The following is a 26,362-nucleotide window of genomic DNA, read 5'->3' as shown; positions in this document are numbered from 1 at the left end:
GCCAGGTATATACCTTATGTACCTGGGCTGGTGTGAATGCAGACATAGTATACCACACGGCGTCCCTGGCAGCAAACTGCTCAGGGTTCCCGCGACAATAACAGGAGGCAACACAAACAGCTCAATCAGTGTTGGGGAGTGTGTCGGAGGGGAAGGGGCTGGGAGAAGGGGATGCTGGAAACAACATCAAACATCCTCCATTCCTGAGTCGTGCACTCATATCTTTGTGGTCCTGTCTTCTAGAGTTTCCTCAGCGGATGCTACATTTTGGAGAAAGGGATTGCTGCTCTTTATCCTATCACATCCTTTTGTGCCCTCTCTCAGGCCTTTTGTGGAGAGTGTTTGTTCAAGAGAAGTTCAGTGAGTTTAGACAATAACAGGCTTCCAGTTATACGACCAACTTGACTGATGGCACAAAGATCTATAGGACCAATTCGTACATCTCCTTGAATAACACGCGTATTTTACATTGGTTGAAAATTAGCTCAGTTTGAACACCCAGTCTAGAATTGCTCAGGGCTTCACTTACAGACGTTATTGTAGTTACCATATAAGGGCTGACATTTGGTTATTCAGATTTGCATGTTCTCAGATTTTCTGCAGGTTGCTGGTGACTGAATCAGTCTGAAGTACAATCTGCATGTCTGTGAACTTGGATAATTTTCTGGCTTCTGTGACCTTCTGTCAATCTGGGAATTACCTTTTGAACTGTTAATGGCCTCAAATATTTCTATAGAGTAATTTTTGATAGATCATATATCGATCTTCTTGTTTGAGCATCAAAATCAAACCACCTAGAAATACACTTCTTATTCTCAAAATGTGTTCAGTGCAGCTTTGGAACAATAATAGCTGATGCCTGATTTACTGCAAAAGTAATATCAAGAGTATCTACTTAATGTAAAGTTTAATGCAGTTCTCATTATGCCTACATGGGATTAAGTGGCTTGTTCAGTGCTGCTTCAGCATTTTAAATGAGTTTTAGTACATAATGTTCAACAATGAAAATCCTTCTTTTGAATGTTGGATAAGTTTTATCCCAGTACTCAGCTGTCTTTTTCCTCCATGAGGCTACCCTATAAAATAGCCTATCTTTTTTTTTTGTCAAAAACAACAGCCTGTTTATCTTTAATATCAATATCAAATAAACACAATAACACTCTACTTCAGCCTCTGCATTCCTAAATGTTGGCATGCTCACCGGGCCTTGGAACTACCAGCTAATAGCTATTTTTACACTTTCCTGTTAAAAAAAAACCCACAACAGTCTCCCCCACAATGAACTGTGATGCATTTCCTGCCGAGTGGATGGAAAACAGTGCCATGTGTTAACATCCCCGCCCTGTAAAGCATGAGGGTCAGACCTGGAAAAACAGGAGTTAACAGGAGTTATCCATAGGAAAGACCATGTATGGCTCATGTTTGTATATTTAATTCTAAGTGAAGTTGTTTCATTTATACGTCCCCACCACGCTATAACAAATTATCAGTCTGATTTGTTAAGTTTTGTGTCATATAGTGGGCTTTGTATTGACTTTAGAATCCACATTCATGAGCGTCCCTGATTGTAATGACAGATAGAGAGAGGCCAGAGACCTCATGGTGGGTGGAGGGCATTTGAACCTCAGTGATTATACAGCTCCACCTAGAAAACTGAAGGTGGGTGGAGGGCAGGACGGCGGCAATGCTGCTGCCACTAGAGCTTCCTGTCTCTCTCGTGTTATGAAGATTTTTTTGGTCTTCCCTCCAAAACTTGTGCGGCAGCTCAGTAATCATGCCACAAGAGAGGGGCCCCTGCCAACTGTGAGGACTTGTCCCCCTGAGATATTGCTATGAGTGGCAGTGTGCAGCATACCATCTTACTGGTGTTGCCACTGTTTTTCTCAGTGAACTGTGACCTGAATAATGGAACAGGAAGTGGCACTCCTGAGCTTAACTACCAGTGTTTGTATTACAGAAGTTCTGAGGTGTTCATTTTAAGATAGTTGATTTAGAAGAAAGCTTCTCGAACCTTTTAAAGGTTATGAAGTGTATAAAAGTCACTGGTTTGTAGTGCTACACAAATATAAGGTACTTTAGGTATTTAAACACTGGTGCTTAATGGATGGATGTATAATTTTGGTGGCAGCCTACAGTAATGTGTGCAATGGCTGCCTGTTGTGAGACAGGTGATCTCACTATGTCATCTAACACAGGTGTCAAAAAGGCCCCAAACTACAAATCAGTGGCCTGTTGATTGTGCTGCCTGAAGCCTGATGTTTGCATATGACCACTGTGGAAACTAGTGACAGACAACACTTAGAGTATTTATTCAGGATGAGCTGGGCTGCTCAGTGGAAAAGCTTACTCTCTGTCCATTTAAACAGCACCCCTCATATCAAGTGACAGCTGCAAATTGTCCTGCAGCCCAGGCTGAGTGCAAGTTACGTGGAAATCTAAGGTAATGCTCATGTGAGTAAAGTTATGAATTATAATTTGCTCTCCAGTGGCTTCAGTTGTACCAGCATCGACTTTGGTCCAATTGCCTGCAGTGTGTCAAGTAATTTGACCAATTAAGAATTATGTTGTATAAATATAGGGTATACACTTATTCTGTAGATTAAAGGTAAATATGACCGAGTCTGACTTGATTCAGACTTGACCACTGATGACTGGGACTTTGACTCAGACTTGAGCGTTGACTGCATTTGGACTCAGAAGTTGGAAACGGGGACTCAGACTTTTTTTGTTTTAGACCATAATAGTTTGGCCTAAGATATTGATATTAAAATCTGTTTGCCTGCACCGTGCTTTAGCCAGCACACTTCCATCGAAACGTACACTACTCCTTTCTATAAATAATTTTCATGTTTGACTATTGTGTCACACGGTAAGTAAACTCCTTTTAAAATGGAGACTGTCAGTTGTGTTTAATGTAGACATTGAAGACTCGGACACAGGTAACTGGACTTGACTGGGTTTATTCTTTGGTCATTTAGCCAAGACTTGGACTCTAACACTGGGGAATCAAGATTTGACTTGGACTTGAGATTTAGTGACTCGACTACAACACTGACCACCACACGAGAAGGCTCAGGTCCACTTTTTCTATTAAACTGATGGACACCATCTTTGAGTCGGGTATCCATTACATCCATGCAAAATAACTGCAGTCAGCCCTAGCTGTAGTCTCTGTGTAGTGCTTATTAGCAGTAGTTAGCATGCTATTACAGCAAACTAAGGTGCTGAACATGGTAAACATTATACCTGTCATATTAGCATTGCTTTAGTGAGCATGTTTGCATGCTTATGTTAGTGTTTAGCTCAACACATCATTGTTCTTGTAAGTATAGCAGAGCTGGTAGCATGACTGTAGACTACTCGGAGTAGTCCATACAATAAGAGTACAAAGGAAAACAGGTTTAATTATGTAATCTAAAATGTATAATTCTTTAAGAGGTGTATAATTGTTGGTTTATGAACTCACTGTGGGAACAGAGGCCTGAAAAGAGACAACAGCTACTAACAGAGGTAAGATGAAGAAACTAAATAACTGCCAGCTATTTGTCTTTGGATCACAAGGTTAAACAGGGAGTCCTGCCCTGAACTTAGAGCCCCACTGAAAGTAACTCCACAAAGATAGGGAGGCTTGGGGCAGGGGCTTTCTAAGCTTAGTGACTGTGGCTTGAGAGAAGAAGTCAGGCAGTCAGCTGACTGGTTGACAGTGGCCTGAGGCCTGTGTACAGTCTGCTATTTATGCTGTTTGTTGAACCTGTTGCATGTGGGTTTCTGCACTGTCCTCCAGCCTGTGTGGGATAATAATCTCCCTCTAGATGATAATTACAAAAAGAATTTGCCTTCCTTAATTATACAAACTATAAAGTGCATGGGTGCCAAGGGAGGCAGAGGAATACGGTGTGAAAAAAGAGAAACAGGATCAAAAGTGATTGAGATTAGTTTTCAGTCCTGTAAAACAAAAACAAGTTGTCCTCTTTATGTGACGCTAAAGATCAAACTGAGAAAGATTAAGATCAAGTCACCTTGTTATCTCTGAGTACATTTAAATAGGATTGTGTTTTGTTTGTTTTTTTTTGTTTTTTTTTTCTAAATCAATAGCACATCATGTGAGGATGTTTAACTATGTCTGTTATTCTCATTTGCCTCCACCCTGTTTATCTAAAGCTGAACTCTTAATACAGAGCTTTCCATTCCTTTCACTTTGTAACCACTGCAGAAGAAGGTCACTCAGTTTGATGCTTAGTGCTAATAAAGTAACCTGTTTTGTGTCTGGAACCATGAAGAGGCGACATGGTCTCCACACTGAGCTGCAGGGCTCTAAAAAGGCAGCGCTTGCCTTTTAGGGCCCTATAACAGAAAGCTCAGGTCCCGCGCTTCTTTTTAACTCTGTTTGCACTTCCATTTTTGCTCTTCAAGGGCAGGAGGAAAAAGGGGGGGGGGGCGCACAGGAAGATACTGTCAGGAAGTGGCTTGTCCTTTTCCTGTAATCTCTGTAAGTGCTGTGCTCTCTTATCTGCTCTGCAGTAGTATTTGACAGAAGTTTAAAAAAAAAAAAACAGTTCTGATTAATTGTCAGCCATCTACAAACTTATTTTTGCACCCTGTGTCCAGAAAAATCCATCATACAGTAGGAGATAAAAGCTAGTATATTGACCATCCACACTGGGGCAGGCAGTGTCAGTACAAGCTTATCAAATTATTTGCCTCTTTCACAAATTATTTTCTACAAATTAGATGATCTTTGTAATTTTTATAGCAGCTGGTATCATGTACTTATTAGATGTTTCAGTTTATGTTTTACATGTGTAAAGAGTTTTGTCTGATGTGCTGTATACTAGTGGAACATGCTGAACATATACATGCTTTCAGACAAAAACATTTACATGATACTGATTACACACACGCCCTAAACCGCTCTGTGCTCTGACGTTTACATTTATTTCCTACATGACGAGGACCCAGCCAACACGTAGAGATAGTCAACAAACTCGTCAAGAGGTTTGTTGCAGAGATGTGCAGCTTTGTGGTTACTGCCAGAGAAAGAGATTATACTTCCTTATTTCGCTGTCAGTGTGATTTTAATTTGTGTACAATTGTTTCATGTTTCCTCATTCTTTAGAACTTTTGTTAAAAAAAACAAACATTGGACTGAACCAAATCAAAATCATTTCAAAATAAATGACATATAAGAATACAGTATATAGCTCAAAGCAAAACTAGGTCACTTTTATAACTGTTGAGCAGATGAATTCCTGGGCAATAATAAACAGCATTATACACTTCGGGGGGGTTTGCTACCCTACCTTGTCTGGTGTTACCAGTGGCTAATAGTAGCTAATTTTAGCTAATGTTAGCAAACCTTAAGGCAGACATTTCTGCACAACAGATATTGCTAAACATGTTGAATGACTTCTTTAGTTGTGAGACTGTGTGTGTCACAGATGAAATCAACAGTTTAATTATTGATCTGCTTCTTTGATAAAACCAATGAAATGTTAATTTGTGACATGCTAGAACATAATATAGCCGTAACACAAGCATAGAAAGTTTATAATGTCAGCTAAATGATATAGTTATGTCAGTAGCACAGCATTATCCAAAGTTTGCCAACATTAGCTAACATTCAGATTCAGAATGCTTTATTAATCCATTTATTCACCACCATAATCGACTGGTTACACAAGAACCAGTAGCAGCAAAACCATTGAGTGTACTGTAGTGAGCAAAGGTGTGTTTTCTTGCTTAGCATTTGAAATTTTTATTTGTAAGAGCAAAAACTCTTGTTTGTTCTCCAAATATTGACATGGTCTCACTGTAGCTGGATGAAGCCACTGCATGTAAATTCACATATAAAGTAAGTGGTTTCCCCTCCAGTCTTTTCATCAACAGCTAAATATCAGACCTCATTAATGATATAAAACCAAGTTACTGATTTGAGTAGCAGCTGCTCTGCAGCACTTGGTCCTCTGGGAGATGCTCTGTCCTGTCTGTGGTTGTGTCTACTGCTGCATGTAGCATGTTTGGACCAATTGTAAGTGAAGCCACTTTCACTGTGGCTACACCTGCCCCTCAAAAACGGGGCCTTGTTTGTTTACTTATCCTGCGACCGTTACTGTAAGCCTCATGCTTCGCTACACAAGAAGCAGCAGCTGTGTCAGTTCAAATGTTTTGAAGTCCAGTAGCAGGAGTCATTTCATGCTGCAAAAGTTTGTCTTGATGAGATTTATCACAGATCATTTAGAGATCAAATACTATACATTTGAAGAGTTGAAAGATGGTGAAGGATTCCCTATAATCTAAATCAAATTTACCCATAACAGCATTTGACATGACCCCACTCCTGCACACAAACATAATACAATGCAAGATACTTTGTCCTCAAGTCAACAGTGGAAAAAAGCAAAGACATTGAGGCTTGAGCAAAGACATTATATTACAGTACCTTGTAATGAGATATTAAATGTAATGCATTTTAGCTCTTTACATGCTTATGTTGGATCAGTTATTCTCTCTTAAACATGTATGTCACTTACAGCCCTCCATAACTTGCCAGGTCACCAATAAACATCAATAAATGTCTTGATGCCCCACATTCAGATGAGCTGTCATGCAGCTAAAGGTGCATATATTTTATTACTGGTTGGTTAAAAGTGTAATTTAGTAACAACAACAATAAAACCAGGCCATTTGGGCTGGGCTTTCAAACAAATAATGTGTCAGTGGGGCACCTTCTGAATTAGGGAGCCAGGGGATGTCTTTTGTTCTTTTTGGGCTGAGGAAAGGTGTGTCTCAGACGAGGATTATCCCAGGCCGAGTGGAGAATGCCCCTTCCTGGGGCCCAGTCATGCAGTCCATCATCTATTGTGGGCGCTAATCATAGACTGTAGACATTTGCATATAACCAGTGATTTCAGCCATATGTGAGTAAGACATGTTGTTTGGTTAGTGGAATAAGAACTGGTTTACAGATTGAGTCTATTCAGCACAGAGCTCAGGTCTCAGTCCACTTATGACTCATTTCCTGTCTTTGGTTACAGATTGATATGTCAAAAAGAAAAAAAGGGGGAAAAGGTCATGAAATGAATAACCACACGTCATATTAAGCATTGCATTTTGTGGCCATGCAGTGTGGATTCACTACACCTCACTGTCCTCTACCCTGCATGTGCAGGATGTCCTCTGACACAGGAAGCTGTATATAAACGTCATTGGAAGAGAAGGGAGGAGTGCAGATTGGGGGGTGGAGGGTGGGTTGTCTTTTGTGAATTAGAATACAGAAGCTCTGACCCAGCACTTCACGTTTGATGCTTCTTCTCTCTCTGTTCCTGCTCCTTCCAACCTGTGTGCATGTCTCCATCAGCGCTGGCTGAGGAACTCGTGTTCAGCACACAATGAACTTGCTGACCCCAGCTCTGCCGGCAAAAACATCTCACTCTGTCACTCTCTCCGTGCTCACTGTGAACTCTGTAACCTCTGCTTACTTTCTTTTTTAGTAAAGCCCTTCCTTTGTGCACAGCCTCAACTCTGAGGATCAGCCACTGTTGAAGGTTGAAGTTGCTGTGGTCCACTACCTTCATCCAAAATTATACCCAAAACCATTTTAAGTTTGTCCTGTTTTTATAATTATTTAAATTGCAAATCTGGTATTGTTATGCAGTTACCTAAAGTGGTTTATTTTTTATGTACTTTATAAAACCATTCTCACTATGCAATAGCTGTTTGACCATAGGTGCTTGTTAAATGCTAAATAAGTAAATAAAATAATTTAAATTAATAGTTGTAATAATACAATATCATGCAGTTCTCTCATATTAAAATGGCTGAATATGAGTCATACTCTCATTGCTAATTAACACTGAATGCATTTACCAAAAGCCTAACCCCAGTCCAAGACCATCATTTCACAGACACACACAATCCACCTATTGTTTTGAATGTGAGTCTCTTTATCTTCATGCTTTGTACATACTGTATATCCCTGTTGAATCCTGTGGTTGGGGACATCTGGCTTCACTAACTGCAGGGAGCTGCTTTTGGGTTCACATGGGTATTGAAGGGAAATTCCCTGCACATCTTGTGCTGCTTTTTGGCATTTCAACGCAGCAGTGAGTTGCACATTAGGCAGATTTTGTCCAGAGAGGCCAGGCTGTACAGTGCGTCTGTGTTCTGTGTGGTCATTTCTCTGGTTCTCAACCATCTTTGTTTTTCTTCCTGAGTGAATTACTGCATTAGAGAAAGCAGACTCAGTGAGGTTCCAAGTATACATGTTAGCACAAGGACAAATGTGGACGCATACAAAAAAGGGAGCATGTTGGTTAAACCCAAAGACATACAGTCTGAATCTGCTCTTTCAGTAGCATAACTGTCAAACTAAAACCTTGGGTTTGAGACACGCTGTGATGATCCTGATCTTTTTTTTTTTCTGTAACATGTCTACTGAAATGACCTTTCCTTGTTTTTATCTGTGTTGTTTTTCCAGTTTGGTGGAACAGTGTTTCTCCTGGTGGAAGGGTGGGATAGGCCTGTGCAGATAAAACTTGATGGATATCACAGGAAACATATAATTATTGCATACTGTGAGGAGGCAATTGGACGACCAACCTAATAAACACTAATATATGACTTTTCAAAGCACAGTTGCAAACTATTAAATTGTGATAAAAGACATAACTTAAAATTTAAAAGATGTTAATCAAACCCACTGCAGTAGAAGTTCATAAAAAAATTGTGATTAAAAAGTCATAATTTGAAACACAAAGAGACGGAGACTGTTGCATGATATTGCCTTTGGTACTTTTTGTGTTAAAATTTTTTTCCTTTAATTATAGCTGCTTGTGTTTGGAGAAAAAAAAACTCTCTTCAGTTCTTTTGTTATGCATTGAATCAGTCTGATATCTTGTTTTTTGGTTGTCGTCAAATGCAGTGCCCTGGCTGCTCTGACATTTGTCTTGCAGGGGCACCGAATATTTAATGTGAAATAAATTACAAGACAATTCCCTTCCATCCCTCACTCTCTCGTGCCAAAGCGACCTGCGTGCTTTGCAGGAGGGTGAGAGGAGGGAGTGGAAAAAGCTTGGTAGACATAATATTGTTAGCCGAGGATATGGACGTATGCATACTTCCTGTTCATCTGTTGGCTTTGACATCACACACAACTACCAGCCTCATCTTCAGCCTGTATGAAAAATGACGAGAATTTCCCCTGCAAGACAAAACACCTTCTAAATTAATTCCCATTGAAAAGCAACCAGGGATAACAGAGTTGCTTGTTTTGCAGGAGAATGTGACTATTTATTTACCTAATGTGACTTTCACATCACTTTATAGGTCTACTAGAGCATTTGAAGGTTATATGTGAAGAAACTATTGACCAATCATTGGCCCAGTATCATAAAAAAATCATCTTTGAAAGATAAAGTCTGTTGTGGAGTTATTTTGGCATTTTAGCCTACACACACACACACACACACACACACACACACAGAAAGTGTGACATCCACATGTAACACACAAATGATTCACTCTTTTCCAATCCAGAACTCCATCAGACACAACCTGTCCTTGCACAGCCGCTTTGTGCGCATACAGAATGAGGGAACAGGAAAAAGCTCCTGGTGGATGCTGAACCCAGATGGGGGAAAGAATGGAAAGTCACCACGACGCAGAGCTGCCTCCATGGACAACAACAACAAGTTTGCCAAGCTCAGAGGAAAGGCCACAAAGAAAAAGGTACGCTTCCTTTTATTAACACTGTACTTGCCATTTTCTGGATAGTTTTCTCACAATTCTGCTAAATTTTTATTGTGTGTCAATAATACACTGGTATATTTTATAGCAACATGCAGGGTTTTATGTTTTCCTTTACCCAGGTGGCTTTACAAGAAGGGGTTGAGGCAGGAGCAGGCAGCCCTGGCTCCCAGTACTCTACCTGGCTGGGAAGCCCAAACGAGCAAGGTAAGGAGGACTGTGAAGCCTGGAGCTCCTTTAGGACCCGGACCAGCTCTGACGCCAGCACTCTGAGTGGCCACCATTCGCCTTTTCCTTCTGAACAGGATGACCTGGGGGAATCTGATGGCCACATGATGTATCCTGGAGCGGTGGTGGCCAAGATAACCTCCACCCTGCCCAGTCTGTCCGAGGTGGCTGGATCCATGGGCCAACATGGCTCTGAGAATGTCATGGAGAGTCTGCTGGATAACCTGAACCTGCTGTCACCTAAAAACCCCCAGCTTGGTTCTGACTCCTCAAATTCTACCATGCTTCAGAGTAGCCCCTACAGCTCTTCTGGCTTGAGCCCACACCCACAGCAAGCCTACCATAAGTGTGCGTATGGCCAGGTGAGGATGAACTCTCTCTCCTCTTCTCCCATGCAGACTCTGCCAGAGACCAAGCTGACCTCTGGGGCTTATGAGAAGCAGTATATCTACCCTGCTGGCCTCCTCAAAGAGCTGCTGACTGCAGATGCAGACGCCAGCAGGGACATGATGCCCTCTAGGGATACACTCGTGACTCAGGTTGGGAGGGGAGGTTGCCTAATGCCCATTTATAGCAGTCAGAGCCATGTTGGAGGTCATAATGGAATGAAAATGATGAATTCTCCTCAGAGACATCCAATTCCTCATGTAACTCCACAAGCTGCACATAACCAGGGTCCTTCAACCTCAAAAGACTTGAATAGCTGTAATATGATCCCACTAAGTGGTATGACTAGCCTTTCAGGGGCCACTCGTCAGATGACTAACCTCAGGACACGCACGCAGCTGCCCCGGGGACACCCAGCACACACTAATGACATCTTGGCAAGCTACAGCAGCAGCAACGGCTACAGGGAACTTAACTTGGTGCACCCACATGGTCGTCATCAGGAGCGGCTGCCCAGTGACCTGGACAACATGTCCATTGAAAGGCTTGAATGTGACATGGAGTCTGTCCTCCATGACACCCTCATGGATGGCGGGGCACTGGACTTTAACTTTGACCCCACAGCTGGGCCTCATGGGTTTTCTCAGAGAGTGAAGACCAACACACACAGCTGGGTGTCAGGCTAGGATGCACTGGTGATCACAAACAGGTGAGACTGACAATCAGTCTGGCAGTATATGTACATTTATTAAGAGATGTCTAATAAAATGTCCTCAGAATGATTTTTCCATTCTTACTCACAGGCTTTCTCAGCATCACATCACTGCTTACCTTCATGCAGAGACTGGAAAATGTCACTCCAAAGAGGCCACTGCCATCACTGTCCAGAAAACACTCAATGCAAAGTTATTTGTCTTGAGTTGAAGTCCATGTCTAACAGTGCATGTTGTTACTTTACATTCCAAGAGTAAACAGTTGAAGGACAGATCAATCAGACAAACTGAATGAGAGACAAGTCTACACTTGTGAACTAGCCTGCCTGTCAAAAAATTTAAAATATGTATATATTTGTGTATTTTTGCTGATTCGTTGCATATTGCAGTATATAGTACAGCACATTACATACGACAGAGCAGAAGATCAGAGTGCCTGATAAAATAAGTAAAAGAGCCAGTGCTGGAACATGTGGTGAGCGTGTAGAAATGTTAGCACATTAGGCTGTGTTTTTTGGCCAAGTACTAAATGTGCCATATTTATTTATTTATTTTTGTATCACATTTGATACATTAGGCATTTTTGGCAATTTTTTTTTTTTTTTTTTTTTTGTACAGAAACCTCACGTATCAAATATGATACAAATGGTTTTATAGGGTTAAAATTGTATCGTATGGTTTGAAAACGGCACTGATATCTTTGAAGGAATACTATATATATATATATATATGTATATATGTATATATGTATATATGTATCAATGCTATATTCTCCTGGACCAAAAACAAAGTCTGCCAAACACAGTGTTCTGTATGGTCTAGTTAGTGACAAGTTTTAGCTTTTAAGGAATACATTCAATAAGATCTTTTAGCATCTAGCTCCTAACAGCAAATGATTACACAACTTAAACATTTGTAGACACAAATGTTAGATTTAGATTACTCACAATTAGATTTAGAGAGGAGCTGCAACCTTTACTGGAATTAACTCATCAATTAGATACTGTTTGAAAATATTTATTTATGCTTTTCTTTTGATTGTGTCTGTTGGATTCTTGCTTTATATGCTTAAATAAGTGTGCCTGTGGTGTTTGCAATGCTCTGTATATACTGTATTTGAGTTGCATTATATTATTATTGTTTTTATTTTTACATTAAACTAATATCAAATAATAAAGCTACACATATATTTAAAATGTTGCCTTCTAAAACCAGTCCACTGAAAGCCCATATCACTGTCAGTTAATGTAGAGAAGCCTGCTTTGTGAATGCTGACTGTACCATTAGTTGTTTTCATGCAATAATTAAGAGTAATTTGGAAAATGCGAGTGTTTGGCAACTCCTCCAAACCTCTGAATTTGCCACCAGCAACTATACAGTCGCTCAAACCTCTGTGGCTTCAGGAAATTCTACACACCTTTCAAAACCTCTTTGCATAACTTGGAAAAACATGGTGATCATGATGAAATCTAAGCAGCTTTTATCATTTTCAGAAAAGGGATTTTTTTTTGCAGAATTTGGTGACTTTCATACGACTGAAGCTTTGTGATGCAGGGCGAGCAGGTGCAGACGGAGAGGCTGACTTTTAGACATCTGGTTCCCAGCAGCTACAGTGTTTATGCACCAAAGAGTTGTCTACTCTCCTTAACACATTTCAAAGAACCAATTCACTGTGCCTACATGATCTCGCAGATTATTTGTACATATTAAAGTTTTAAATGTCTTGTAAGGATTGTACTGAAATATGATACTTTATGTATTATTGTTATAAATTGTTGTTTACACATTCTCATTCCAAACTATATCAATAAATATTTGAACACTCATATATACCTCACAATATTTTACATCTGAAGTGTTGAAGGGATTTTTCCTGCCATTTTTCTCAGTGAGTAATTTATCAAAATGTCTTCATTTTTTTAAATACATGGTTTTGTACATATTTTCCTTTTTGTATTTGATTATTGTTAAAGCCAGTTTTAGTTGGGCCTGTTTAGAGAGATGCATCGTCTGTCCTTCCATTTCTCATGTTTGTTTTGCTTGGGGATTACAGACATTAGTTTATAGTAAATACCATGTAACAGCACAGTAAATAATTTTAAATAAAAGTTTGTTTGAAATGAAAGACTTTTTGTATGAGTCTTTAATTTAGTATATATATATATATATATATATATATATATATATATATATATATATATATATATATATATATATACGGTATATATATGACCTGCTATTGTCATCCCCTGTTACACTTGTCCCCTGATTTTTCTGCTAACATTAACTAATGCTAACTTACTTGAGATTGATTACTCACCTGTGTCCTCGGCATCACCTGCTAATATCAGCTTCCCTGATAGCGATTGGTGCTCTCTTCTGTAAAATACTCATCTCTATCTACTTAGTTACCAGAGAAGTCCTCCTGTTTAAGTTGCTTTTCTGCAGTTCTTCCATTAAAAATCTGCTTTCACTTCACCAAAGTTGCATTGTCTCTGGTGTTGCAACCAAAAAGTACTAAACCATCACACTTAACGCTAATGATGCAACTTGAGAAGGTTACACAGCCCTCCTAAACAAAGCCCTAAAGCAGAAAATAATGAGACATTTAAGGCATCTTAAAATGTTCAAGGCTAAAATCACAGAACATCTACACTATAAAATGTTGCTGTTGACTAGGTTGAGCATTTAGAACATGAACAGGATGCACCCCATAACAACCTACAGGTTCAAAATTAATTCCAAAAAACTGATAGGATTTTCAAGGCATAAAATGTAAACATATTCCTTTAAGCCTAAAGCTTACTTCATTGGTCTAGAGTATAGGAAGTGTTCAAGTATGTCTTAATAAAAAACAAATATCAGGATGCAAAAAGTGGGTTATTTCAGTGTCAACATTTGTTCACACTTTGGGTTCTGTCAGAAGTGACAAACATGCTGTCAGTGAGTGCAGGTTCATTTCCTGTGTGAAAACAGGCCACATCACAGAAGCAGCTACAGAAGCAATCTCATGTACAGTATCTCCAACTTTGTTAATCAGTTTAATAGCCGACTCAATAAGAACGTCATACGCTTTCAGATAATAACACACCATTGGTATTCATGTCAGTTATTTTGTTTTTTGTCAAGGAAAAATCTTTTCTAGTTTCAGTTCACACAGCAGCACATCTCAAAGGTTTTCATGTCATAAGGAAAAATGCATTGCACTCTTTTTCTCCAACCATCACTTGTTTCTAACAGTAACATACCATCAGCCAGTCGATTCTCTGCACTTCCATCACTGTCTGGTTTGGCTCAGCAACCAAACGGGACAGGTACAGACTCCAGCGGACAGTTAAGTCTGCAGAAAAAAATCATCAGTGCCAGCCTGGTCTCCATGAGGTACTTGTACACTTCTCAGGTCAAAAGGAGTGCAGAGAAGATTTCTGCAGTCCCCTCACATCCTGGACATAGTCAGTTTGAACATCTCCCCCTCTAGACGGCAATACAGGTCACTGTACACCAAAACATCTAGACACAGAGACAGTTTCTTCCCTTGGTCAATCACACCTGTATACAGTTAGTCTATGTTTAAGGCTATCACAGGATGCAGTAAACACAACTGTGCAAAAACATAATGATGTACATTTAGTAGCTCTTTTAACTTGTATATATTTGTGAACATTTTTGTCTTCTGTTTTTTTTTACGTGTGATTTTGGTTTTATTCTGATTTTATATCACTGTGCACATCAGGGGGCCACTGGGCTGGAGTCAAGTTCCATTTATTTCTGATAATACTTGATAATGCTTATGCTTCCAGAATTGTATTTATTTTAGTGAACATAACATATTCATAAATGCATTACATCTGCTGTTTGTTTAGTGTTGTGCATTGCATAAAGTGATAGCTGTATGCTTGTAAAATTGGTGATTTTATATTACTCTGAATGACATGATCAACCCCGTGCCTACTCCAGGGTAAAACGCTGAAACGTTTGGTACAGTGATTTTAGTTTGTGGCTGTATGGCTGTAATTGATCACAAATGTGTCACGGTTTGCTCATTCAACAAATTACAAACATTTATCTTATAGAGAGTTTATGATTTGTTCCACAAACATTACCTGACACAGTTTTGGATTAAAGGTTTCTCACTCTGCTCCTGGTTGATGCTCCTATTCACTCACAGATAAAGCAGTTGAACTTCTGAACACCTACATGAGTGAATGATGAGTGTTTGTTTAATGCACCTCAGAGCTGATGGCAATTATTCCTGCCATGCTTGTATAAATGAGGTGGACCTAAGTCAACACAGCAGGGCGGTGGCCAGGAGGGGCTGCACCCCTGGGGCTGGTCTAATTTATCTGTGTGGCCCAGGCACAAAGCCAGGAAATTAGGTAGTTTGAGCCACTAGAGCTTTGCTAATATAAAACACAATATGCACATGCACACCCAGCATCGGAGCTGCATTGCATTTCTACATCTCTCAGAGGGAGACCAGAATGAAGATTAATTCAGTGATGAGATTAACCTCACAGCAGCCTGCTGGTCAGGGCTCACATGATGCTTGAACAGGAAACAGAAGAAATCAGGTTGGTCATATGGTTGCAAGTAATTCTGGTTACCTGTGACTCAGGGTTAGAGCTCATCTCAGGCCAAGGTGATAGAATCATGACATATTTGGGTGCTTTCCCTTTAATAAACTGCTCCAGAAATGCTCATAAATATGTTTAATTTGGTTCTTAGCCACAAGCAGTGAAGTAGCTTCTAAGATAAAGAAGATGGTTGATAAGAGGGCAGTTTAATACTACACCTGCATAAAGTTTGGGAGCTCATAAGACACCAATTTAAATAACTGGGTTAATGCTTTCTAAGATATTACTCTGGTTGTTCGATATGATTATGGTATAGTCTTTTTAAACTTCCATTATCTATACCACTTATTCCTGTGCAGGCTTATGCGGGGGCTGGAGTCAATCCCAGCTGACACTGAGCGAAAGGCGGGGTCCACCCTCGACAGGGCGCCAGTCTATCACAGGGCTGACATGTAGACAAACAACCACACACACCCACACTTACTCCTATGGGCAATTTAGAGTCACCAGTCAACCTAAGCTTCATGTCTGGACTGTGGGAGGAAGGAGGAGTACCTGGAGAGAATCCACACAGGCACAGGGAGAACATGCAAACTGTACAGAAAGGCTCAAACCCAAAATCTTCTTGTTGTGAGGCAACAACGCTAACCACTGTACCATTGTGCTACCCTCTTTTTTTAAACTTATTCTATGTTACTATGTGTTTCTGATTGCTAATGTGTATTATTTGCAATGTTAAATATAATAGACAAGTAGTTTTGCAAAACTTGAGACAGTGCACTTCTGCAACAGTTTTAAGGTAAAACTTAACCTTGTTGTGTTTAATATTAGGCCACAAAAAACTAGTTTTAGTATGGGTAATTAGCAATTAACAGCCCACTGGTGCTTGGTGAATTCCAAGATATCCAGACCTTTAGTTCTTTTTGGTTCAAACTCTAAAAGTACTTTATATAATCCAGCCAAATATTTTCATGAGACATGCACACGCCAGGTTAAATCTAATGCACCATTTCTGTAACTCCTTTTTTGTTTAACAATGAACAATGTACAAGGAAACTAGTGAAACATGCCTTTAAAGTGTATAAAATAAGAACTAGTCTGTGTTACTATAATTTATACCTAATGCACTTTACAACTAATGTTCCGTTCATTAACAAACTGCAGAAAAGGCATGCAGTCTGTCTTGGAAGAGTTTTTGGTTGGTGTACACGGCCATAAAATATACTTAGAGGTTATTTATAAGGGCTGGAAGGAAAGACTTAAAATCAAAAATATTTGTTTGTACCAAGAGCCTATGTGATTTTCACACACAAATATTTTCACTGCTTTTTCAAAATGTTACCCTTACCATTTATAATCATCAAAATTATTACAAATGCATTAATGTGTAAGTCAATGTGGAGCTAATTTAACATTTTTAAAATATTAAGTAACCAGTGACAATACACCCCATTTGATAGGTTGACCTTTTTATAAAGTAAGTGTAATGGAAATTTTTGTTTTGCTCATATATGCCTTAAACAGAATATCTGAACTGTCTGCTCAGCAAAACGATAGCACAATCTGTCCTTGAAAAAAGTATGCACTCCTTAATTCTGAGTACTATCTCAGGACAAGGACTTCTTTCAATGTGTGTGTGTGTGTGTGTGTGTGTGTGTGTGTGTGTAATCAGAATAGGTACTTTTTATCTAATCCTCTCTGAAATTTGCATGTGAGAGCCATGTATATATATGACCAGACCACTCTGAATGTAGACTGCTCCTTTCTGCACAAATAAATAATACAAAAGACAGCTCTGTCCTAAACCTCTTTACTTTGCTCATTTTAGCACGTCAAACAAGATTTTTTCCACAACAACCTAGTAACAAATACAGTTATTAAATAAAAAAATTTAAATTTTACATTTGGAAGCTACTCGATTGTTTAAATTTTACCAAATGTGGTAACAGAAAATGTAAATAGTCAAAAAAGTACATGTATGTACTTAGTTACTTACTATCACTGCTCAGGTGTAACTATAACATTACTGATGGCTGTGATCAGCTTAAATGCCCCAGTAAATCGTGATGAGATTTTATTGTGACTATATTGTATGTTTTTAGAAAGCTGTCAAATGTTAGTGCAAAGCAAGAGCTCCCTCTGCAGGACAAAAACTAGAAGCACCGCCACAAACCTGGCAAACACAGCAAGCTTTGGTGACATCTAGTGGTACACTTTGTGTGGAAAGGAAGGAGGGGGGGGGTGGAGTTCAAACAGCATCGTGAATGTATTTTATAGAAATAATGATGTACAGTATACAGAGAAAACAGGAAACTTTCATTGTACATACCCTTTATTAGTGACTATAATTTTAATATAGCATTTAGTACACCTTTTGGAGTAGATTAAATTAAATGAACTGACTTGTCTGTTTGAAAAATATAAAAACATCTTTTTTAAAAATACAGCTTCATAAATAATACTGAGCAGCCAAGCATCAAAAAGATGGCAACATAAAAGGAAACTGGACTGCAAAATGTGTTCAAAATGTGACATCGAAGTAAATAAAAATAGCACAAATGTCTAATTCAGTAAGCAGCATAAAGAGAATCTATACTAAGGCTAAATGAAAGCAGCTCTGAAAAAACTTTCACACAACACACATACTGTGTACATTAACCCAAACATACTTGTACACTAAGAGAACAATGGCTCATTTTTACACTGCACTATTGAATATTTGCTGTGTGCACAACATTACACTTCCACCATCTCTTATTGTTGCCATATAGTATCTTGGCATTGCGTGGCCATCAGTTATTATGTAGTAGTTATTCATTCAGCTGCAAGCTACTGAGCTATAACCTCTACCTTATCCACATCATTAAAAAGACTTTGCAAACACTTCCCCGCTGCAAAAACACACGTTTACAAGTTGTTTTAGGCTGTAGTGTGCAGACTAGCAAAGCACTGAGTGAACCATGGTGTACTGACAGAGTTTTTCCCAAATGTCTTCACATAAAGAATAATCATCCCAGTCATGTTAAATATTTGTCTTATTGATGTGCAAGGGGGAAAGCTCTGATACTGCACTGTGATATTTATTTCTTTTATGACCAGATGAACCTCACATGGGAGATCCAGTGTACAGATACATTTATTTAAACATACTGAGGGTGTCGGAGATTAGTATTGCTGGCAGGAAAGATAATGTTCGAGCAGCTATTCTTTACTATTATTAAAAAACAATATCATCCACCTGAATACGAGTCTAGGTTATATACAGTACTATATTGAGCAAACAGGTGAGGCTGTCATGAAATCCAAACTAAAATATGGGGGAACTGAAACACAAACATCTGCAATGTTTTCACTCTTTAATGAATCCGTAACACAGTCAATCCAGTGAAAGGGCTCTTTTTCACTGGATTTTCTTTGTATTCAGAACAGCAGTAAGATGTGATCTAAATCGATAAGAAGCATGCATGTTTCTAATTTCTTTCTCTTTTGATTTGGCCATTAAAGAAATGATAGGTCCCTGTGAATCTTATTTACAACGGAGACCTGATCTGGACAGTTCTTTAAAAACTGCCTGTAATGTGCTATTTTCTAAAATTGACTTTATCTTAGAAAATGAATACTACATTTGTTTGCACCATCTTTCATTTGATATCATCATTATTTCTTCCCCCTTTTAAAATCACAGTCAGACAGTGGCGTTCAAAGTACTGTGGTGACAATGAGGTCTATTACATAGTCTTTCATATCTCAAAGGTACATTTTTAAGCAGTAATCCAATGCTCCATGTGATATTCATTTTATTCAGTCTTATTTGTTTAGTGAGTTCTTTTGGCTTCTACTGTACTTGCTGGTAAAAAAAAGTAATAAAAATAAAACTGAGTCAGCCACCAACCACACAAATCATATACAATTGTCCACTCAATTGTTACCCTTTGAAAGTGGGAGTTCATGGACTCAAAAGACCCACAGCCACAGGAAGTGATATCACCAGCGACAAAAGCCAGGGCACAGATTTGAACATCACACTAACCGCACAGCAGATTGGCAGGATCCCTGCAACAAAGGAAGAGGTGAGTTTAGGTGAGGTTTTAGTAGTGTTTGGGGGATACAAATAGGAAGCTGAAGAACAGTAAACTCTACTGACTGTGATGCACGGCCATGCTGTTCTCCTTCCACATGCTGCCCTGGTACACCCTGCAGGTGTAGGTGTAAGGCTTCTCATCGGCCATTGGGGCCCAGGTGAGGCGGCACAGAGTGGGAGTGACCAGGCTGACGTTGCTCCTCCTGCGGTCCTCAATGGATACGTAAATGACAGCGTTGGGGTAGGTGCTGCCCACCAGCCGGCTGTCCTGCCGATACTCACAGTAAGGGCCGGGGACCTCATAGGTGGGTGGGAACTCACAGTCCACCCTGACATTTCGTTCCAGGTAAGTTAGACATGGAAACATCTGAGGCCCACGTGGGGTAAACAGATACGATGACAATGAATTCACTGAAACAGATGCAGTGACACCACCGTCATGAACAGATAATAGGAAAGGTCATATTTACACGATGTTTTGATTTTAATTTTATTCTGAAATACAATGTGCAATTTGGGAAAATGCTATTATGAAATAAATATGGGGCATTTGGGAATAAAGTGTTTCATTATTAAAAAAAATTAAAGATAGAACTAAAATGGTTTTTATTTTATATACAGCATATTATTATTTTAGGCCTTTGCTTTTATTTCCTTAATTTTAACCAATGGTTTCAACCCCTTCCCATCTCCCACTGAGTTCAGTATAGGCTACAGGTACAGTAGGTATAATTTAGCCTAATAAAGTGGAGGCATAATAACGTGAGTAACTTTACTTGTAAAACTACCTACATTTCCGTTACATAACACTTATGAAACTCTACTGATCTCTGTGGTGCCACTGCTGCAGCATTATTAAATATTTGGCAGTTTGGGATGACTGGACAATCTGAACATATCTCAAACAGATCTATTTTTTCTTTTGCTTCTTGTGTTAAACCTTATGTTTTATAATGATATTCACTCTTTGTAAATATATAACCACAAATCACAGCTCTTTTTTGCCATCATTATAACATTGACAAGAACACAGAAAAAGAAAAAGAAAACAACACATAGCCTACTGTGAGTCTGATGTGTTAACACTATCCTGCAGAAGAGAAGACAGGCCGTGGCGAACAGCTGCAGCTCCATGGATACTGGTATCAGTCCGGTCAGTTCAACAACCTTCACACCACGTTATTGCCTGGCAATGTTCAACATGGGACATCGTGAAAAATCATCCATCCCCAGAAAACCATCAGTGATTACAGCAGAAAAGCACGGGACACTTATAATCCATAGAGACACAACGTTAACAAGCTATAAACACAAACTACACAATAGCCTTTGTTTGGTAGATGTATATACTAGCGAATTAATAGCAACCAAGAATGTACTGCTCTGTCTGCAGCGACTACGCCCAATGCAGTGTCCTGTCACTGCAGCAGAATACCTAGTTCCCTTCACTATATGCGCACATAATGTCAGTATTGCAGGTGAAACAGCCGGACGGCCATGCAGATATCTGTCTGACATATGCAGAGCACATTTAAAAATGTGAATTTTCTATGCACAGCTAGGTTAAGCTTTATTTTTCAATTCTGAAGATGAAACAGGCGGTCTGACCTGATATTTTGTCCTTATCCTGAGCAAGGCTCCTGGAGCACTGCGGTCAATCCAGCAGTCATTCGCGTTTGCGTGGTCAAACCAGCCCTCACGATATTTGACCTGCGCAGCTAATATCAGCTTTACGGCAATCATATTAAACTTAAACACTATACATCTTTTATTTTGAAATCCTTATGTTAAAAAAGACCGGTTAGGCAAGGATATGTAACGAAACGCCTGTGCACCAGTTTCAAATTCTTAATCGTTCTTCCGTGAATGTTTCGTTACTGTACTGTGAAAAGCTGTTTAATGTAACAGAGAAAGTAGCGCTGAGCTCAGCTCTTCTCAGCCCTGCGATTACCACAAATTTGGCAGAAAATGCGCACTTCAGTCATAGCAACTGCTGGTTTTGACAACACAAACAGGGTTCAGTGACTCATAAGACACAGAAAGTGGCATCACCAATCACAAAACCCATTGCGCTGACTTGAACTTTACACAGACAGGAAGAAGCAGTTTAGTTGCATCCCTGCTAAATTTTAGTAAGTACAGGGCCAATAAAAAGAACTGAATCACACTAGCTGTAATAATCTTTGTTTTTTATCCAATGAATCAAATGACTATACTATAACAACCTACAGAAAATTATCACTTAATTCAGAATTTCCTCTCAGGCCTAAAGAGCCTTAAGCATGGGTGAATCCAAGGAATGGTCAGGGTTGGCATAGGCCACCCCAAAAATCTGAATGGCCACCCCTGGTACCACCTTACCAGAGTCAAAATGTGATGCTTGTCAGTATTAATGAATGAAAAATGAAAAACAATGACAAATTGTTGCCATAATACAACTAACATTTTCCTGGCACTTTATAATTGATATTGATTAAATTAGTTTTATTTAATATCAGTCATGCAACATGATATTTGCATTCATTTCTCCAACTGTGTTGTTGTGGAGTACTTGGCATGATTTGCCTCATGGGGGGGGAACCATTATGCAGTGGCAATGTCCCCAGCTGGAAATAAATAAGGAGCGCAGCCAAAGTTAGCTAAAGATAGCACTATGTGTCTTGTTTTTACACAAAATAAACAATTAGATTTTTAACAATTTATAATTTATGATTTCTTAGAATTTGGGGTTTAATTGATTTAATTGTTGTATCTGTCGTATCAGGTAAACAGTGTCTTCACAGTGTGTTTTGGGTCAGTGGGACAAATAAAATATAAGGTAAAAATCAATTTTTTACATACGTTCATTCATACAGCTCGTGCACCACTATTCAATATAAACGTTTCCAATGCGGTGCACGTAGGAACACAGTAGGCTACATATTTGGTATTGTTATGACCGATTAGAGGTGAGTTCAACATGTAAGTAAAAACCTTTCTACTATTACATAATTACAGGTTTTCCCTGCAGTTGATTTTAAGTCTGTTAATGAATATGAAGAAATAGGAAAACATTATGTTACCTATCATGTAAACAGTAATTTATTGATGCTTTACCAGTGTTCCTAGTCACTGTAAATGAATGCACTGTAGTGAAATAATGAGCAGATATACATGGAAAAATAGAGCAGTTGCAGTGTACTGTATGTGTTAAACTATGGCTAAAACAATACAAGCAAAAATCCAGCATGTTAAGATACTCGACCAGAGTCATGACTAAGCTTTCTGGGCCGTACATGTTTTTTAATTTTTTCTTTTTTCCGTTTAAATTTAAAAATTCCAATTTTGTCACATGCTGTGGACCTGTCTATTGTTTTCAGAATTTTAGGATGTAAATATAACAAATCTCAACATACGAATGTAGCCTATATGGTGTCTAAGGGTACAGGTGACAGAACACACCACATTATATGTTGAGATTCACAAAGGGTAGAGGGGATACTGCTGTAAAACATAAACACATAGACACAGATTAAGATTTCTTTCTTATATAGAACAGTTTTAGATGGACCTTAAGGGAAAGTACTAGAAGTCCAGGGATTTAAAAGGTAGTGACTTCATCAGTATAGTTTCATAATATAATGTTAGTACAATAGCATAGTACCCATGGTATACAGTATGTCAATGAAGAAGAATAGGTGATGGCTCTGTGTTTCATCTGCAGTGTATCAGCAGCAGCAGCAGCAGCAGCAGCATCCTGCTGAGGAACAGGGGGGATCACTGCACCTGCTTCTTCTGTTTTTCATAGTCAAAAGGGAAAAGAGACAAATCTGTGAAAATGTGTAGTCTTTATATGGCATAAAGTACATATAAAGTATAAATATTCTCTTCCTTTATTGTTTGCTGTGGTTTATGTCTTTCCGAGACCTCTGCAACACTCCTGTCAGTGTCCTGGGAGACTGCTTCAGTATGGCACTTGTTCAGAAACTGTCTAGGAAGGACCTTCACAAAATGAATGAGCAGTGTGAAAAGGATCAAACGCTAGTTGATTCAACAAGATGAAATTCAAGTTGTTCTTAATGTTTTGATGTGACATAAGCCAATGTTATATCATTTCACATAGACATTCATATTTAGATTAACATTTTATGTTACATTATATACAACTTTGAAACTGACTACCAGGATTCTGGTGGTTGTCAACATCCTTACTGAAACTATTGATAGATCTAATCAATCATAGGCCTAAACCTTGTAACCCACTAGCTGGTAACTTCTTTTGCTCATCACTGGCATTTCTAGGCTGGCCACTAGTTCTCTTTAAAGAAATGAGTAATACCGTACATGTGTGTGTGGTACTGCTGAGGGTGTGATGGAATTTCTCTGGTATTGAAACTGAATTGTGCTGGTGTGTTGCATCATATCAATAAAAAAAAAATCTTGTTTTTGTAAGTTACCAAATGATGGTGCTACAGCAGAATTTTTAAAATGTTTTTTCATCTAGAACCACCATGAGGCTGACATTTGTGGTACTGAGTTACTGTAAATATCTCAACTATGGAATGTACCATGAAATTTGTCTCATGTCTCCTTCCAACAAGTTTCAGTGTATCCAGAGCTTTGGTTTAGAGCTGCAATGATTAGTCATTTATTCCAGTTAACTATTTAGTCAGTCAACAAAGAATTAAATGGCAACTACTTTGATGACAAATTGTTTCAGTAATTTCTCAGACTGACATATTCTCTGATTTCAGCGCTTCTACACTAAGATAGTTTTGCTTATTTATTTATTGATAATTTTAAGATGAGAATCTTTATACTTTGCCCTGTTGGTCAGACAAAACAAGACACCTGAAGACAACATCCCTTTGCACATTTTCCAGTATTTTCTGAAATTTTATAGATCAAGTGATTAGTAAAAAAAAAAAAAAAAAAAAACATCACCAGATTTAGTGATAATGACAAATGTATATTAATGAATGTAGCTGATAAACTGCTGACACGTAAAGTACTTAAACACTGTATAAGGTAAAACAGCTGCTGTGGTGTCCCAGCTAATCAATCCCCTTCTCTTTCAGCCTGAACTCAGTCTTACAATATGAGGCCAGAGATCTGTGCAATGACATGTAGTCTTCTGTTCTTTGGTGAAACATAGGGTAAAAATCTGAAGGGGAAAATACCTTATGTATTTTTGAGAAATGTCCCCAAAGCCCACTGGAGCAGCATTTTGTCCCACCTCCTGTCTCCCCCTTCCTCTCACTCTGTCCCACTCCCTCCCTCTCTCCTCTGTTCCTTCTATAAGCGACCTCTACTGTATCTACCCCTGGTATCACACTGCAGAGCACTGAGGGAAGCCCAAACTGCATCAGACAAGGTGAGAATGAATCTTATACTGTTATATGAAGAATCTGAGACGAGGTGAAATATTGAACTGTGCTATAATGAATGGTCTTTGTTCTCCCTTGTATTCTGAGTGAAACGTTTGGTTCAACATTGGAGTCAGCACTAAAGCAAATATCTGAATGAAGGCAAGGACAGGTTTGCATCAAGGAGGCAAAGTATAGCTGAACAGCTTTATGTATTTTCTTAATATATTGAGTACAAGTAGGCAAATGTATGTTCTCTAGACAGGTTAAAGCACAAAATTGCATGAGTGTTGGCAGCTGACCAGTGAAGTCTGCAGTTCATCTCTTTGCAGTGTAAACAGTGAGGCTACAGGACATTGTACTTAGTTGTTCAGTACTGTAATACAGTGTCTTTTCTAGAGTAACCTCTGTGGGATTGAATAAACGCTCTCACTGAAGTCTGACACTGCTCTTTTCAGTCAACTTTGTTTGTTTGGAACTTCTATAATGTAAAACTATGAAAGCATTTAGTTTTGGTGTTCAGTAATTACCTGGTGTGACTTTGATCTGACTCAGTTTTTGTTTTGTTTTTTTTTTCCCAGGAAAGTTGTGAGAATGTTCTTCTTTACCACAATTTTACTCTTTGGTAAGATCATGTATGATTTACATAATTTTAATAGGTGACAGATTTTAATATTAGCCCAATAATAACGTGGCATTATTGGGGAAAATCCCCCATTGTGAATGTTTTTCTCATCTGAGTGGGTTTCTTGCACCAATGACTACACTGAACGTTTATAAATTTGTGTCTTCAATGGATTTGTTAATTATTTGATCACCCCTGTGTGTTTAACTTTCCACAGGCTTTGCATCAACCCAGAAAGTGATTCAGTTGACCTACTGCTCTATTGATGAACATCATCTCAGAATGGATTGCAAATATGCTGTCCCTGCTGAGTCACCAGAAGTATTTTGCAAGTACACGCAAAGAGAAAGACTGCTTGATACCACCAACCCAGACGAGGAGCAGCACGCTCCCTTCAAGAACCGCGCCAAGGTTCGCATCTTTCCAGGCAACATCTGTCGCCTGCTGTATAAAAATCTGCCCAGTGGCAAGTTTAACTTCACCTGCAACATCAAACAGGACGGCTCAGCGTCCAAGACCTCATTGGTTGAGAAAAGTGAGCTGCTTGTTTACCACAGCTAAACACATCCTGTTATTTTACACTTAAACAAAAAAGCACTGCCAAACAAAATGCTCCTCCTTCTAAACATGGATTATATTTTCTTATTGCAGGGCTCCTCCTCCCC

General features: G+C 38.9%; 1 protein-coding gene across 2 annotated transcripts in view; it reads left to right on the top strand.

The window, feature by feature from the left end:
• LOC109959485 (forkhead box protein O1-A-like) overlaps nt 1-11,596 on the top strand; it is a 15,079-nt gene extending 3,483 nt beyond the window's left edge. Inside the window, exons 2-4 of one of the 2 annotated variants that reach the window (XM_020598900.1) lie at nt 9,535-9,726; nt 9,867-11,068; nt 11,163-11,596. In XM_020598900.1, the coding sequence (XP_020454556.1) occupies nt 9,535-9,726; nt 9,867-11,045 (1,371 nt within the window). In that variant the 3' untranslated portion in view covers nt 11,046-11,068; nt 11,163-11,596. Of the gene's footprint in view, nt 1-9,534; nt 9,727-9,866; nt 11,069-11,136 lie in introns of both variants that reach the window. The other variant, XM_020598901.1, reaches the window with a different exon arrangement.
• Nucleotides 11,597-26,362: the final 14,766 nt, after the last annotated feature.

The sequence above is a fragment of the Monopterus albus genome, unplaced genomic scaffold (assembly GCF_001952655.1).
Source record: "Monopterus albus unplaced genomic scaffold, M_albus_1.0 scaffold39.1, whole genome shotgun sequence".
NCBI lineage: Eukaryota > Metazoa > Chordata > Actinopteri > Synbranchiformes > Synbranchidae > Monopterus > Monopterus albus.
Note: the sequence above shows the minus strand (reverse complement) of the source record. Positions and strands in the feature narration are given on the sequence as shown.